Genomic DNA, 14,950 nt, shown 5'->3' on the forward strand with positions numbered 1-14,950 from the left:
AGGAAAACTAAGGCCGGGTAACTTGCGGCTTATCACGTATTTCCCAAAGTGGCGACACTAAATGAAAAAAAATCAAAAAAAAAAAATGTAACAGAGTTTTTTAAACAAAATTTTTTATTTTTTATTTTATTTTATTTTTTTTTTTTGATTCAAAAACTATCAGACATAACTTTAAGATCAAACAAACAAAAAAATGCTCTTGTATTCTGGAAGAAAGGCTTTGCTTTCACGTCCAGTCACTCTTGTGGTATTTAGAGCTTACTCTCAGAAAGAATCTTCTCCAAGATTGAAGCAAAATCTTAAACGAGCAGTGGACGGAGACTCTGAAGTTTTTGAAGATGCTAAACCTCGCAGCAGAACTACCCGCGAGCGCAAGGCACGCGCGCAAAAGGCTCAAACTATGATGGACTTTGGGTTTGTGCTGCGACCTTACATGAAGGAGTACTTTTCCAATGTGAACAACTTATTACAATCTACCCCAAACTACTTAGAGGAACGTGAGATTGTTGGTGCCTTTTTGGGACTGTCATCACTCAAACAGTTAGAGAATGGGTATACAGTCGGACAAATTGTCGATAAGAACTTAGAGAAAAAACGTCCAGCTTATGCCATGCATCTTTGCAGAATGGCAAAGACCCAAGGTACAGTTGGCATGAACCGCCTGCTACAATATCTCTGCGATACCGACGACTTTAAGCATGTTTTCAAAGTTTACAACAATCTGAAAAAATGGGGTGTACCCCCCAACGAAAGAACGTATTCGATTTTAACGCATGCAGGTGTGAATGCTGATTGCAGGACCTACAGAACAAACATTAAGATTCTACTTCAAATTTACAAGGATGCCATGGCTAAGGCCACCAGCAACACATCGAAGGCCATTTACACCAACTCGACACTTGTTTCTTTGTGTCGATTTTCCCTTCCACAAAATGCATATGAGTTTTACATGCAGATTCCATCTACGGGCCGGTTCTCAAGAGACGAAATCACTTACTCCACTATGCTCAACTTGGTGGCACGCCAGAAAAACTTTTCTGATTTCCCCGAGTTACAAAACTTGAACAAAATTATCTGGGATGAGGTCAATAGTCGAGTTGCAAAGAAAGAGCTTAAATTTACACCTAGACTAATTGATTCTTACTGCAACAGTCTGTGCAATCGAAACTTTACTAATCCTTATTTCGAGGTGGATGATTTGTATCATAAGCACTTTAATTTTAACGACTCCACGATTTTTGACAAAAAATTCCCATTTACCGAGGTGCAGCTGGATATTCTTTTAAAATCTTGTTTATACTCACGGAAGTATGAACAGGCTGTGGAGATTTATCACTCTTTGAACAACATGCCTAATGTCTACCTAGATCTCTCTTGTGTACACAATTTTTTGCGAAACTTTGCCTTTGTTCCTATGCTGGATTTCCAGGTTCCCCGGACCCTTTTGGATAGAATGGTTAAGTGTGGTCGATCCAAAGGAGGAAAAATGAAACTGACCTCTTTAAGCATTAAGTTGTTTTGGCGCGCGTTCCAGCAGTCAAACTCGTTTGATATTAACGTTGTGGATGAAATGCGGGACAAAGTTATACCCGATTTTCATATTCCAGTGGACGATCACATTATTAGCGAGTACGCATCATTATATGCCCATGCTGCTTTAAGCAATAACCCTCCTTCTTCTCAGCAGCTCTTATATGCATGCAAATTCCTTCATGACAACATTAGCATTATTTCCAACGTTTCCAAAACACAACCGAACCCTTTGCGCATTGATCGGGGGTTGAGTAAAGGTATTATTATGTGCCGCTGTGCTTTAGATGACCAAGCAAATTATGAAGCGCTAAAAAATGGCGATCTTAAGTGGCTGGTTGAGCTTTGCGAGAAACTCAAGGGCCTTCAAATCCAGTTGAAAGAAACATTTAAAGATAATCCAGTTTTCAAGTCAGCGTTGGAAAATAAAAAATCAAATGAATCAATGATTTTTCATGAGAAACAAAAAGAGATGTTGCGCCGGTACCGCAAAGTCATTCAAAACCATGAGATCCACATTGCAAAGTCTTCCATGAAGAACTTAAAAAGTGTTTTGAAAAATCATGCGATGCGGACAGTTGCTCCGAATTCAAATGAGCTGAAGGAACACGAAGTTCTCGAGGTATCATAGTTAGATATGGGACCACAATTTTTTTGTAAATAGTATTTAAACAGTGCTATTGATAGTCATGATGAACCTGCAAGTATGAAGAGTTGCTTATTTAGCACAAACTCTTTTTTCATAATGCCCAGTAAAAAAAAAAGAAAAAAAACCCCCCCGTGCCCCCGTCTTAGTTTGTTTAAATTATCAAACAAAAAAATTATACGAAATGTATTGCCACCGTAGATCTTCAAAATGGTTTTGGCCTTGCACGGAACCGATTTTTTTATTTTTTTTATATTTGCCACTATGTCTGATGCGTGTTTCTGGAGGTTATTGTGAAGGACTTATATTGTTTGTGTGTAGGAGACTTTTTTTTTTATTGTTTAGAGTTCTGCTAAACCCTCCACCTTTTTTTTAAAAAAAAAAAAAAAAATTCCAACACAAACAACAATTGCCAGCCAGCAATACCACCATCATTTCTCACAATATGTCAGTTACTAGTCAAATAGAAAACATCACTGCTCTTAGTATTTCAGATACAGATAAGATTCAAAAATATTTTGAAGTTTTCAATGGGATTTTTTTGGGAAAAGAGAATATCACAACTATTCATGAGTTTATTGAAGCTGTGATTAAGATTCCATATGGAGCAAGTATCATCCGAGTTGTATTTAATAATCTGATTGACGCTCTCAAAGCTAAAAACATCAACTGGGAGTTAGAAGAACAGATTTTGAAAACTCTTATTGATAATCTGGCGCCAATGCTCATGTCATTTGAGGAGCAGGACATTGCAGTACGACAGCGACTAGCGGATTTATACGAACAACATGATGAAAACATCAACGCATCCGTAATTTTAGAGCAAGGAATTAATCGACGCATTTTGACAGATGATGACAGGTTTGACTGGTACATTCGCATTGTGCGCAATCGACTCGAGGCCGATGATGCCACAAATGCCGAGGGTTTTTTGAACCGCGCAGCATTGCTTCGCCCTAAAATCAAAAACGTGCCGCCTGCTTCTATAGTTCACTTTAAGTTTTCACAAGCCCGTGTTGCTGATTCAAATCGCAACTTTATTGACGCCGCTCGCAAATACTATGATGTCTCAACAACAATGGATGTGGCACCAGAGGAGCAAATGGTGTGCTTAAAATCTGCAGTAACTTGTGTGATTCTTGCACCAGCCGGCCCTAAACGTTCCCAGGTTCTGCGGCTTATCTACAGCGATGATAGAACCCGCCAGTTACCGGACTTTGGGATTCTTGAAAAACTACACACCAATCGACTATTACGGCCTGAGGAACTTGTGTCTTTTGAGCAAGAGCTGCAACCACATCAACGAGTATCACTACCTGATGGAATTAGTGTACTAGCACGGTCTGTGATTGATCACAATATGTTAGCAGTGTCTCGAATCTACAGCAACATTAGCATTGAGCAGCTTGGTCGGCTTCTTGGTCTTGACAAAAACAAGGTGGAAGATTACGCGGGCCGTATGATTTTGCAAGGCAGACTTGCAGCAACTATTGACCAAGTTGATGAAGTTGTACAATTTATAAACGACGACGATTTTAGTAGACTGCATTTATGGGAAGCCCGAGTACGTGTTCTCTGCACCGATCTGGAGAACATTGTATCGGGCATTACACGACAAGAAGAGGTGCTGGCAGCAAAGGCAACAGCACCAGCCTCGGTCTAGAAATGAGCCGCATTATACAAGCCCTAGTAGGGTATGGTGTTACCCGGAGTATTTTTAAAAAAAATTTGTTGTGGTGAATTTTTTTTTTTTTTTTTTGTCAATGGTATAAAAAGGAGACATTTATGCCCATTCATACTTTTTTTAAAAAAAAAACATTTGACGACACTTACGACAATTATGATGCCTATGTAGTTTATAGGATGGAAATGTTACTGTTTCCACGAGTGATTTGAATGATTGAATGGTAAGTTATTAACAATTTTGCTTTTTTTTTTTATGGCATTCTCTTGACGACGCTTTAATGATGATATATCTACTCAGCTCACTCAGAATTTTTCAATTGCTGATAACGTTCCTACGTATTATTCTGATTTAAAGCAAGACTTTAAAAATGTTCTTTTGCCTTTTATTCTATTTGTAATCTTTTTCACTAACCGAATTTATCTAGATTTTAAATAATACTTTCTTCTTTTGATGGGTTTTGAATGACCCTGAGCGCGTAAACCGATGATGTAATGATTATATAATAAAATTGAAAAATAATGAACTACCTTTTTTTAAAAAAAAAACTGCCCAAACTTATGTTTACAACTTCTTTAAACTTTTTTTTTGCTTAAACTAAAACTCTTGTATATACAAAATCAATTTGCACACCATTAGCAATCAAACAATGACAGATGTTCTTGTGTCGACTTTAGTCCAGTCGGCTGCGTGGTCTGTTGGTCTTGATGAGTCTGGGGAAGACCCTCTACTGGACACGTCAGATCTTTTTTCTAAGGGATACTTGGAAGCTGCTCAGGCAGCTCTGGAGAAGGAGATTCTCAACCAAGTTGTAAGTTTCACAGCAGGTTGAACGCATGATATGTACAGGTTTCTAACAAGCTTTATTAGCAAAGCCTAAATGACACATTTGACAACATTGAATTTGACGAATATGCCAAAAACTTGGAACCCAGCAAGGACGAGCTCCGAGTGGTAGAGGAGGTCCGTACAAACGGTCTTATTCTTACTTCACTTGATGATCTATGGCTACTACGTGGTGGATATCAAGAGGTCCAAGCGCTTACCGATCTTGGGGAATATGCATCAGCACTTTCTTCGCTTGACAATGTGTACACTAAATTACGTGCTTTCAATGGTAAATGGGACACCGAGAAGCCCAAGCTCATTACCACAATTCAGGAGAAGCTTGATTCTACAAAGAAAAGCATAATTGATTCGATATATACTCAATGGGACAAGTCTCTACGCTGTGAAGAAAAGATTCCAGATGCCGACTCTTTGATAAAAAAAGCCTTACTTCAGGTCAAACTTTCTGATGAACTTGACAATTACAATTCCCTTTTTGAAGCACTTAGACATCTTGATGCATCAGAAATTAAAGAAAACCAGTTTGTTGCTTTCAGTAGGCTTGACAATTTCCTCACCTTTGTCGAAAAATACATCTTTCAGCCTGTTCTTGAGCTGAGAGTAGGTGAAGTTGAGCAATACAACTCTACACTAGTTTTGTCAGACATTCAGCGCCGTGTAGAATTCGTTCCACAAAAATCAGTATCCGATCTTGCCCAACAGCTTGTTTTTGTGTTGGACTTTCTGCACCATAGCCTTGCTGAAAAGTTTTCAGAGCTCTACGATAATATTAAGCGTCGCTCACTTACACGACTACTCTCAACGCTTCTTGGGAGCACTTTTACAGACTTGTTACCAGAACACGAACGGGACTTGGCCCAATTTGAGAAGGATCTCAATGCTGCGGCATTGACTATTCAAGATAAGCTTATAAGCAATGGATGGCTTTCTCCAGGTTCCGACGATTTGGTTTCTTGGGCCCAAAATCTTTCGGAAGTTTGGGTGGCTCATCGCAAACAACAGGCACTTGACGAGTTGCGCCATCGGTTATTTAAGATTGGTGAGGCCAAAGAGCTGAAACTTGTGCGTGTACTTGATGCAGAATTTTTGGAACATGGTTCTTCTGAACAGACTAAGGAACTGGAAGCTGATGACTGGGATGCCTGGAACGAAGAAGAAGAAGAAAAAGAACAAGAGAAAGAAGAACAAAAGAGTGAAGAAAAGAAAGAAGGTATTGAAAAAGAAGTTGGAGCTGATGATGGTTGGGACGCATGGGGTGACGAAGATCCGGTAATTAAAGACAATGAGGAGCATGTAGAAGAAGAAGAAGACCCATGGGAGAGTGGAGATGTTTCTGCTGATCCTGTGCCTGATTCTAATACAGAAGATGATCAGGAAGATCCATGGGGAGAAGAAGATCCTGTTATTGAGCCTGAAAAAGAAGCAGATTTGGAAGAAGATGCATGGGATGCTTGGGGTGATGAAGATGTAGCGGAAGAACCGATAGTTACTAAGACCAAATCACCACAAATAACACAGTCAACAACTCATGCAAATCATCAGCCCAAAATGCAGCACAAGGCGCGACATTCGCAACGTGATTCGCTCATGTGTAGTATTTCTGAAATTCCTGCGGCGCTTATTGACGTTGTTGATAAGTTTATTGCTGAGATTCAATTATATTTTACTGAGCATGAAAAAAAGCATCACATCCATCCAGAGTCTTCTATTTTACATTACAGTGAAAGTAACCATGCAGCAAAACAGATTGAAGCAAGCGTTTGCGATTTGCTGGCACTATACCGAGCAATTTCCCCCCTGGTGTATGGCGCTGCACCCACACCTTTAATTGTTTACAATGATATTGTACAGATTGTATCACGATTAGCGGCGTTAGCACCTAATGGGACTGCATTTGCATCTGAGAATGAGCATTTGTTTATGATGGCTGATGCCCAACTTTCTGGTGTAGTGGGAGAACAGCAAGGTAGGGTAGAAAAAATGCTGGCACTTGCCAATGGATTTTCTAACTGCAATTCCGAAGAGAACTTGTTTGTGTGCCAAGGTGCGATTGAGCGGACGACAAATGTTTTTGAGGAGCTTGCTGAGGTGTGGGAAGAGTGGATGTCGTTCCCTCAGCGGGTCAAGGCACTAGGGGTTTTGTTAGAGTATATTGCGACTGAGATAATTCGCGACATTGAGGCGCAAGAAAACATTTCTGAAGAAGAATCGATGGAGCTGGGCAAACTGATTAAGGTTGTTGTGTCACTGGAGCGAGTTGTGGAAGACCCAGAAGGTGTAGGACCACCTCACTTAGACTATACACCATCATGGATCAAGTTGCAAAGTCTTGCGCGGGTGCTTGAAAGCAACCAGGAGACAATTCTACACATGCTGCGGAACAATGAGCTTGTGGACTTTTCAGCTAAGGAACTGGACCACTTGATTCAAGCGTTGTTTGCTCCGTCCGAGTACCGTAATCAGACCATAGCTACGATATATAAAGAATGTGCTGAGTAAAGTTATAATATCTAATACTTAGTATTAATACATATATATAATAGTAATAAAAAAAAAGAATTTAGTTTTCGTTTTATCAACTTGGTACTCGGTTACTTTTAATTTTTTTTGTTGTATTTTTCAGACTTTAAAGATAAGCTACCGATATATGAAGACAATGCAAAAAAAAAAAAAAAAAAAACTGGAAACTTTTGTTTTTTTTTACTGAAAGCACAGTGTGGATCATTACCATGTTTAGGAAATAAGTAATCTACAAAAAAAAAAAAATTATTTATTTATTTATTTATTTACTGTGAAACTAACAATGATGAATGAGATTTCATTAGTTGAAACAGACTTTTATTCATTTTAATTTTTATAGAATATTTAGGGGAAAACAAAGAACTTAAAAAAAAAAAATTGTTATGGTGGATAACACATTGTTAGAAGTGGGTACAGTTTAAAAGAAAACTGGTATATTGTAGTTTGTCCTGTATATTTCAAAAAGATAAATTTAAAAAAAAAAAAGATTAAATATATAAAAAGTTGTTTTTTAAATAAAGTTGCTTTATTTAATTATCGTTTTAATTTATAAAAAAATTATTTGTTTTTATTCAAGGGTTATAGAATTATATAACATCAGCATCTGCGCTATCCTTCTTGTCCATACTATATTTTTTTTTTTCATTTTAATAATAAACTTTTAATTTTGTCTTCAACATTGCATCTCCAACAGCCCGAAAATAAGTCCCGATGCCAGCTTACGAGGAACAGGGGGTTAAAAATAACCAAACCTTCCCAACTTATCTCCACTTGTCTTCATCAACGCTGTATTTGAATTTCTTAATCCCTCCAAGCAGAGATAAAGCTTACAATCTCTTGTAAGCCAGTTAAACTGTTTAAGAGAGTCGACATGTCCATCTCTGGAGATATCCGTTTCAGTCCTTTTCTTTCCTCTTCAAGCAAAGGACACTCAACTAAAATGTGATGAACTGTTTCCAGCTCTCCACATTTGCAGTTGTAACTATCCTTTTCAATTCCAAACTTTTTAAACCATGCGCCAAAGTTGCCATGGCCTGCTGCACGATGTTTGAAAATTTTCGGTGATTTACAAATTTAAAAGGTTTACTTTATTTAGCTATTCTTAGTTACTTTTCTTCAAGAATCGAGGTGGTCTCTTGGCCCAGTTGGTTACAAGCGGCTTTGGCGCTCGTCGCTCCGCTCCTCGCGGCCGTAAAAAAGGCATTGTTAAAATTGTTAAGTAGGTATCAAGTTAGGATTGTCATTAAACGTATAAAGCGTAGGATATGTATGATTGCTAATAACGTAGTTATTAAAGTTAAACAACATCAAATTAGGTATTAATTTACGTTATTTTAAAAGGTTTGATTTTTATTGATTAAGTTATTGGAGAATTGATTATCAATATGTTTAACAATACTTAGAGTTTTATAAGTTTGGAGTTAAAATACTTTGTACTTTGAAAATTTCATGAAATGAAAGACATTCAAGACAATTTGTAGTAACTACATTAATTAACAAAAAAGAATATATATGCGTTTTGATGATTTTTTTTACTTTCAATTTTTAATATATATATATGACAGTCATTATCATTTATATATTTAATAACTAAATCATATTTGAATGATTAAAATAGGATAATTGAACTATTTATTGATGAATTAAAAAAAAAACTTTTTTTTACCTATTTAAGGCAAAACCCTAACCCTGATGGAAATCTAGAGGTAAAACCGATAGACATTCAAGACCATTTTTTTAACTACATTTATTATTAAATAAAAATAGGTATAAGTGTTCATATTTGTTTTTTTTACTTTCAAATCCAATTATATATGTTTGACGGTTATTATCAGAAAAAAATTATTAATTATTTAATCAAGTTTGAATGATTAAAATAGGATAATTGAACTATTTATTGATGAATAAAAAAGATAACTTTTTTATACCATTTTAAGGTAAAACCCTAACCCTGATGCTGAGATTGGTAGGTTCTTAAATATTTTCAATTATTTAAACGTTAATTAAATGAATAGGATGGATGAATTGTTCTTATTTTTAAATAAAAAATTTAGCAAATAATGTGGGAAATATTAGGATATAATTTTGTCCTTTAAAAATTTCATAAAATGAAAGACATTCAAGATAATTTGTAGTAACTATATTAATTACTAAATACGAATATATATGCGTTTTAATCTTTTTTTTTTATTTTCAATTTTTAATATATATATTTGACGGTCATTATCATTTATATATTTAATAACTAAATCATATTTGAATGATTAAAATAGGATAATTGAACTATTTATTGATGAATTAAAAAAAAACTTTTTTTTACCTATTTAAGGCAAAACCCTAACCCTGATGGAAATCTAGAGGTAATACCGATAGACATTCAAGACCATTTTTTTAACTACATTTATTATTAAATAAAAATATATATGCGTGTTAATATTTGTTTTTTTTTTTACTTTCAAATCTCATTATATATATTTGACGGTCATCATCAGAAATATTATTCATAATTTAATCAAGTTTGAATGATTAAAATAGGATAATTGAACAATTTATGGATGAATAAAAAAAGATAACTTTTATTACCATTTTAAGGTAAACCCCTAACCCTGATGATTGGATCGGTAGGTTCTTAAGTATTTTCAATTTTGTTAAATGTTAATTAGATGAACTGGGCAGGATAATTTTTTTTATTTTTAAATCAAAAAATAAGTAAATTTCTAAATCAAATAATCAGTATTTGTTTTACTTTAAAATGTTCAAATATGAAAGACGTTCAAAGCATTTATTTCTTACTAAATTTAGGCGATTTCATATATTTTTCTTTTGATTTTTAGATTTTATTATATTTATTTGATAATTATTAATACAGATTTAATAATTTTATTTTTCTTAAATGGTTTAAATATTGTATTAATGTAATTTTTTGGTGAATTGAAAAACAACAATTTTTTCTAATTTAAGGCAATTTCTTAACCTTGAAGTTTCAATCAGTCTTATTGCAAGATAATTAAATGCGTCTGTAGGGTAACTCTTTAATTTTTTTTTAATTGTAATATAATTGTTTTCTTTTTATATATTCTACTAATTACATTGAGATAATTATAAAAAGATTAAGTTAAAAGTCGATATCGATTTGGTTGTATCAATTTTATTTGATGAATTTAATGAAAATTTTTGATTTTTATTTATAATTAGTCTGTTCTTGTGGATTAATTAACATAAAATAAGTGTATAACTTGTATTTTTCTATTTTTATGAGTATATTTTCCGTTGGTATTAGAGAGGTTTTATTTATGTAATTAAAAAAATGAAAAATATTAACATATAATACATAAATAACTTGCATAATTGTTTAATATTTATTCCTTATCAGTATCCTTGCGGCTTTTGTTGATATTTGTGTTGTGAGAATTTTCATTCATTTAATAAAATTTTTATGAATTAATCAATTAATAATAATGATTAAAAAAATAATTTTTTTGATGGGGTGATAATTTTTGTTGATGGAATAAAAAAGAAGAAAAAAAAAAATAAAAAAAATAAACAAATTTCCGTATTAGGAAACAGATTAAAAAAGTTGTGTCAAAAGTGGAATTATTTTTTTAAAAATTACCTAAATAGGAAATTATTGAACGTGTAGATAGTGGTAAACGAGAAAAAAGGAAAGTAAAAAAGGCGAGGTTTCATGGCCCAGTTAATTGACAAGCGGTTTTGGCGCTCGTCGCTTCGCTCCTCGCGGACCCGCAAAAAGTAGAATTAGAAATTTTAAACGGGTAGCAAGAAAAGTTAGATATTACGTCTAAAATATTAAGTATATAGCACTGTTTATAAAGTAGATTATGAAGTTAAAAGATGTAAAAAACAAAATAGCTTGGTATTTACGATATTTCAAAAGGTAAAATTTCTTTGGATTAGAATATTCATGGTTAAGTTGTCAAAGTTGTCAAAGTTGTCAAAGTTGTCAAAGTTGTCAAAGTTGTCAAAGTTGTCAAAGTTGTCAATATTTTTAATATGATTTAAGGTGATATAAGCGTGGAGTTGAAATATTTTGTATTTTGAAATTTTCATAATATGAAAGACATTTAAAACAATTATTGTTGTAACTACATTTATTATTAAATAAGAATATATGTCCTTTTTGATGTTTGTTTTTTACTTTTTAATCTTATTATATTTATCTGACGGTTATTAATATATATATTATTAATATTTTGGTCAAATTCAAATGGTTGAAATTGAATGGTAGAATAATTTATTGATGAATCAAAGAAAAATGAATTGATAAAGTTTTTATCGAAACCCTAACCCTGATGTAAATTTTGCGATTCCTTAATGTTTTCAATCTTGTCAGAAATTAATAAGATGAATAGAATAGTATAGGTTTTTTTATTTTTTTTTTTTTTTTTTTTTATATTTTAATTTTACACAAAATATTTGCATATAATATGGACAGATCTTGGAAATGAATTATGTTGTGCTTTAAAAATTTCAGAGATTTCAGAAATTTCAAAAATTTCAAAAATTGAAAAACATTCAAGATAATTTGTGGTAATTATTTATCACCGAATAAAAAATATATATCTTTTTAAAGGTTTAATTTTCATTTTGAAATAATGTTACAGATACTTGATGATAATTAATGTAGAAATTATTAATAGTTTCATCAGTTTTGACATGGTTTAAATAAAGTAATTCCATAATTTATTGATGAATCAAGAAAAATGAATTGATTGAGTTTTCATCAAAAACTTTAACATTGATACCAATTTTGCAATTCTCTAATGTTTTTAATCAATTTTATCACAATATAATTAAATGGGCAGGTAGGGTAACTCCCTGACTTTTATTTTTTTTTTTATTTTTTTTTTTTTCAATTCTGATTTAATTTTTTATTTTTATTTTCATTTTCAATTCTGATTTAATTTTTCATTTACATTTTCATTTTCATTTAAGATTTTTTGATTTTTTGATTTTTTAGTATACATAAAATAAATGGATATATAATTTGTGTTGATATTTTCATTTTTATAAACTGTTTGATTTAATGTATATACATTCCTAATTAGTATATTTGCGGCTTTTATTTGTTTTTGTTTTTGGATTTTTTTTATTTATAAACTGAATACTATTTTATATTTAATTGATAAATTCAAAAACAATGATAATATAGATTTTGATATATGGATATATATATATATATTTTTTCTAAGGGTGTGATAATTTTTGTTTATGGATAATCTAGTTTTGACAAATTGATGATTTCAATGTAAAGAATATAAAAGAATAATTAGAGCATGTGATTTTATATGTGGGGTGACTTTTTTTTGTTTGTTTGTTTGTTTTTATTCAAGGGTTATAGAACTATATAACATCAGCATCTGCGCTATCCTTTTATTGTCTGACTATGTGACTTGCCGGTTTTCATTTGTACCTTTTTAGTACGGGTGGTTTCTGTTCTGTGCGTCTCCGGTAGCCCGGAAGATGGGCCCTGATGCCAGCTTACGAGGAACAGGGAGAACCAGTCTGTCGGTCCCAAAACCTTCCCAACCCATTTCCACTTATCTTCACGGACGCCCATGTATTTCTTAATCTCTTCCGTCAGAGATACGGCCCGCAATCACCTGCAGGCTATTTAGACTGTACGGAAGAGTCGGCATTCCTGTAACCAGGGTAGCCTATGGTTTTTCAGTCTAGGTGTATACTCCCGTACACATCCTCAGGAAAAGGGGGTATTCTGGGAATCGAACCCAGTATCTTCCGCTTTCGAGCGAACGTGTTATCCTTTACACCATCCAGCCCTTTCCCACGACTTTTTTTTGTTTGTTTGTTTGTTTTTATTCAAGGGTTATAGAACTATATAACATCAGCATCTGCGCTATCCTTTTATTGTCTGACTATGTGACTTGCCGGTTTTCATTTGTACCTTTTTAGTACGGGTGGTTTCTGTTCTGTGCGTCTCCGGTAGCCCGGAAGATGGGCCCTGATGCCAGCTTACGAGGAACAGGGAGAACCAGTCTGTCGGTCCCAAAACCTTCCCAACCCATTTCCACTTATCTTCACGGACGCCCATGTATTTCTTAATCTCTTCCGTCAGAGATACGGCCCGCAATCACCTGCAGGCTATTTAGACTGTACGGAAGAGTCGGCATTCCTGTAACCAGGGTAGCCTATGGTTTTTCAGTCTAGGTGTATACTCCCGTACACATCCTCAGGAAAAGGGGGTATTCTGGGAATCGAACCCAGTATCTTCCGCTTTCGAGCGAACGTGTTATCCTTTACACCATCCAGCCCTTTCCCACGACTTTTTTTTGTTTGTTTGTTTGTTTTTATTCAAGGGTTATAGAACTATATAACATCAGCATCTGCGCTATCCTTTTATTGTCTGACTATGTGACTTGCCGGTTTTCATTTGTACCTTTTTAGTACTGGTGGTTTCTGTTCTGTGCGTCTCCGGTAGCCCGGAAGATGGGCCCTGATGCCAGCTTACGAGGAACAGGGAGAACCAGTCTGTCGGTCCCAAAACCTTCCCAACCCATTTCCACTTATCTTCACGGACGCCCATGTATTTCTTAATCTCTTCCGTCAGAGATACGGCCCGCAATCACCTGCAGGCTATTTAGACTGTACGGAAGAGTCGGCATTCCTGTAACCAGGGTAGCCTATGGTTTTCAGTCTAGGTGTATACTCCCGTACACATCCTCAGGAAAAGGGGGTATTCTGGGAATCGAACCCAGTATCTTCCGCTTTCGAGCGAACGTGTTACCCTTTACACCATCCAGCCCTTTTCCCACGACTTTTTTTTTTTTTAAAAAAAAAAAAAAAAAATTGTCGAACAGGAAAATATCACCTGGGTGAAGTCGTTTTTTTTTTTCCAAAAAAGTGAGACTTGATGGCCAAGTTTATAGAAGGCATCGTGCTAATAAACAAGCAACTTCCTTGTGAAACGCGAGGATCGGCGGTTCGATCCCGCCAGAGACCATAATTTTTTGCCCTGTTTTTTTTATAAAATAATATTAAAAAAAAGTACAATACAGCTAAATTTTTTTTTTTTTTAGATGAACTTATCAACTTTGTTATATTTTTGAAGGTATTGTTTATTTTTTTTCTCTTCTTCTTATAATTGTAATTTTCATATACTTTTTAAATGATTCTAATGTTTAGTATGAGTATCAAATAATAACAACAAATATTATTAATTTTTTTTTCATTATAGACAGATTACAAACTTTTATGAAATTTTTATTTTTTTTTTTTTTTGGAAACTTTTGAATGTCTATTAAGCGATGATACTAGTACTTTTTTTTTCAGCGGCTTCTTTCTTTTTTTTTTATTTATTTATTTATTTAGTTATTTTTATCTAATTCAATATTTAGGTCTAGACAAGTATCAAGTAAATAATGTTGTGTGCCTTAATACAAATGAAAAAAAGTGCAGACCAAATGAAAAAAAAAAAAAAGGTTGTAGTGTTTAATTTAATAATATAAACTGCAGACATTATTAACATCAAGCTGCAACTTTCAGGTACACAACTTTTAAACGTTATGGTTTATCTATTTGACACTTTCTTTTCCTCTTTTTTTTTTTTTAATGGTTATTTTTTTTTTCTGTTTTTTCTTTTTACTTTTTAATGCCGGAATACCCCCTTAAAACAAATTTCATGGACGTCTGTTTACTGGTGGCACATGTGCGTAACAGCTGCAGGAGGTGTAAAACGTCTTTCT

The 14,950-nt window shown here is 33.8% G+C and overlaps 3 protein-coding genes across 3 annotated transcripts; all 3 read left to right on the forward strand.

The window, feature by feature from the left end:
• Positions 1-193: 193 nt before the first annotated feature.
• On the forward strand, positions 194-2,161 carry SAPINGB_P006150 (uncharacterized protein; the record flags this gene model as incomplete). Its single annotated transcript, XM_032000864.1, has 1 exon — positions 194-2,161. One exon carries the CDS (start codon positions 194-196, stop codon positions 2,159-2,161), a length of 1,968 nt encoding a protein of 655 aa, XP_031856755.1.
• Positions 2,162-2,621: 460 nt separating this feature from the next.
• SAPINGB_P006151 (uncharacterized protein) lies at positions 2,622-3,839 on the forward strand (the record flags this gene model as incomplete). Its single annotated transcript, XM_032000865.1, has 1 exon — positions 2,622-3,839. One exon carries the CDS (start codon positions 2,622-2,624, stop codon positions 3,837-3,839), a length of 1,218 nt encoding a protein of 405 aa, XP_031856756.1.
• Positions 3,840-4,509: 670 nt separating this feature from the next.
• Positions 4,510-7,208, forward strand: SAPINGB_P006152 (uncharacterized protein; the record flags this gene model as incomplete). Its single annotated transcript, XM_032000866.1, has 2 exons — positions 4,510-4,671; positions 4,731-7,208. 2 exons carry the CDS (start codon positions 4,510-4,512, stop codon positions 7,206-7,208), a joined length of 2,640 nt encoding a protein of 879 aa, XP_031856757.1.
• Between the last annotated feature and the right edge of the window lie 7,742 nt (positions 7,209-14,950).

This window comes from Magnusiomyces paraingens (genome assembly GCF_902498895.1).
Source record: "Magnusiomyces paraingens strain CBS 517.90 genome assembly, contig: contig5, whole genome shotgun sequence".
Lineage (NCBI taxonomy): Eukaryota > Fungi > Ascomycota > Dipodascomycetes > Dipodascales > Dipodascaceae > Magnusiomyces > Magnusiomyces paraingens.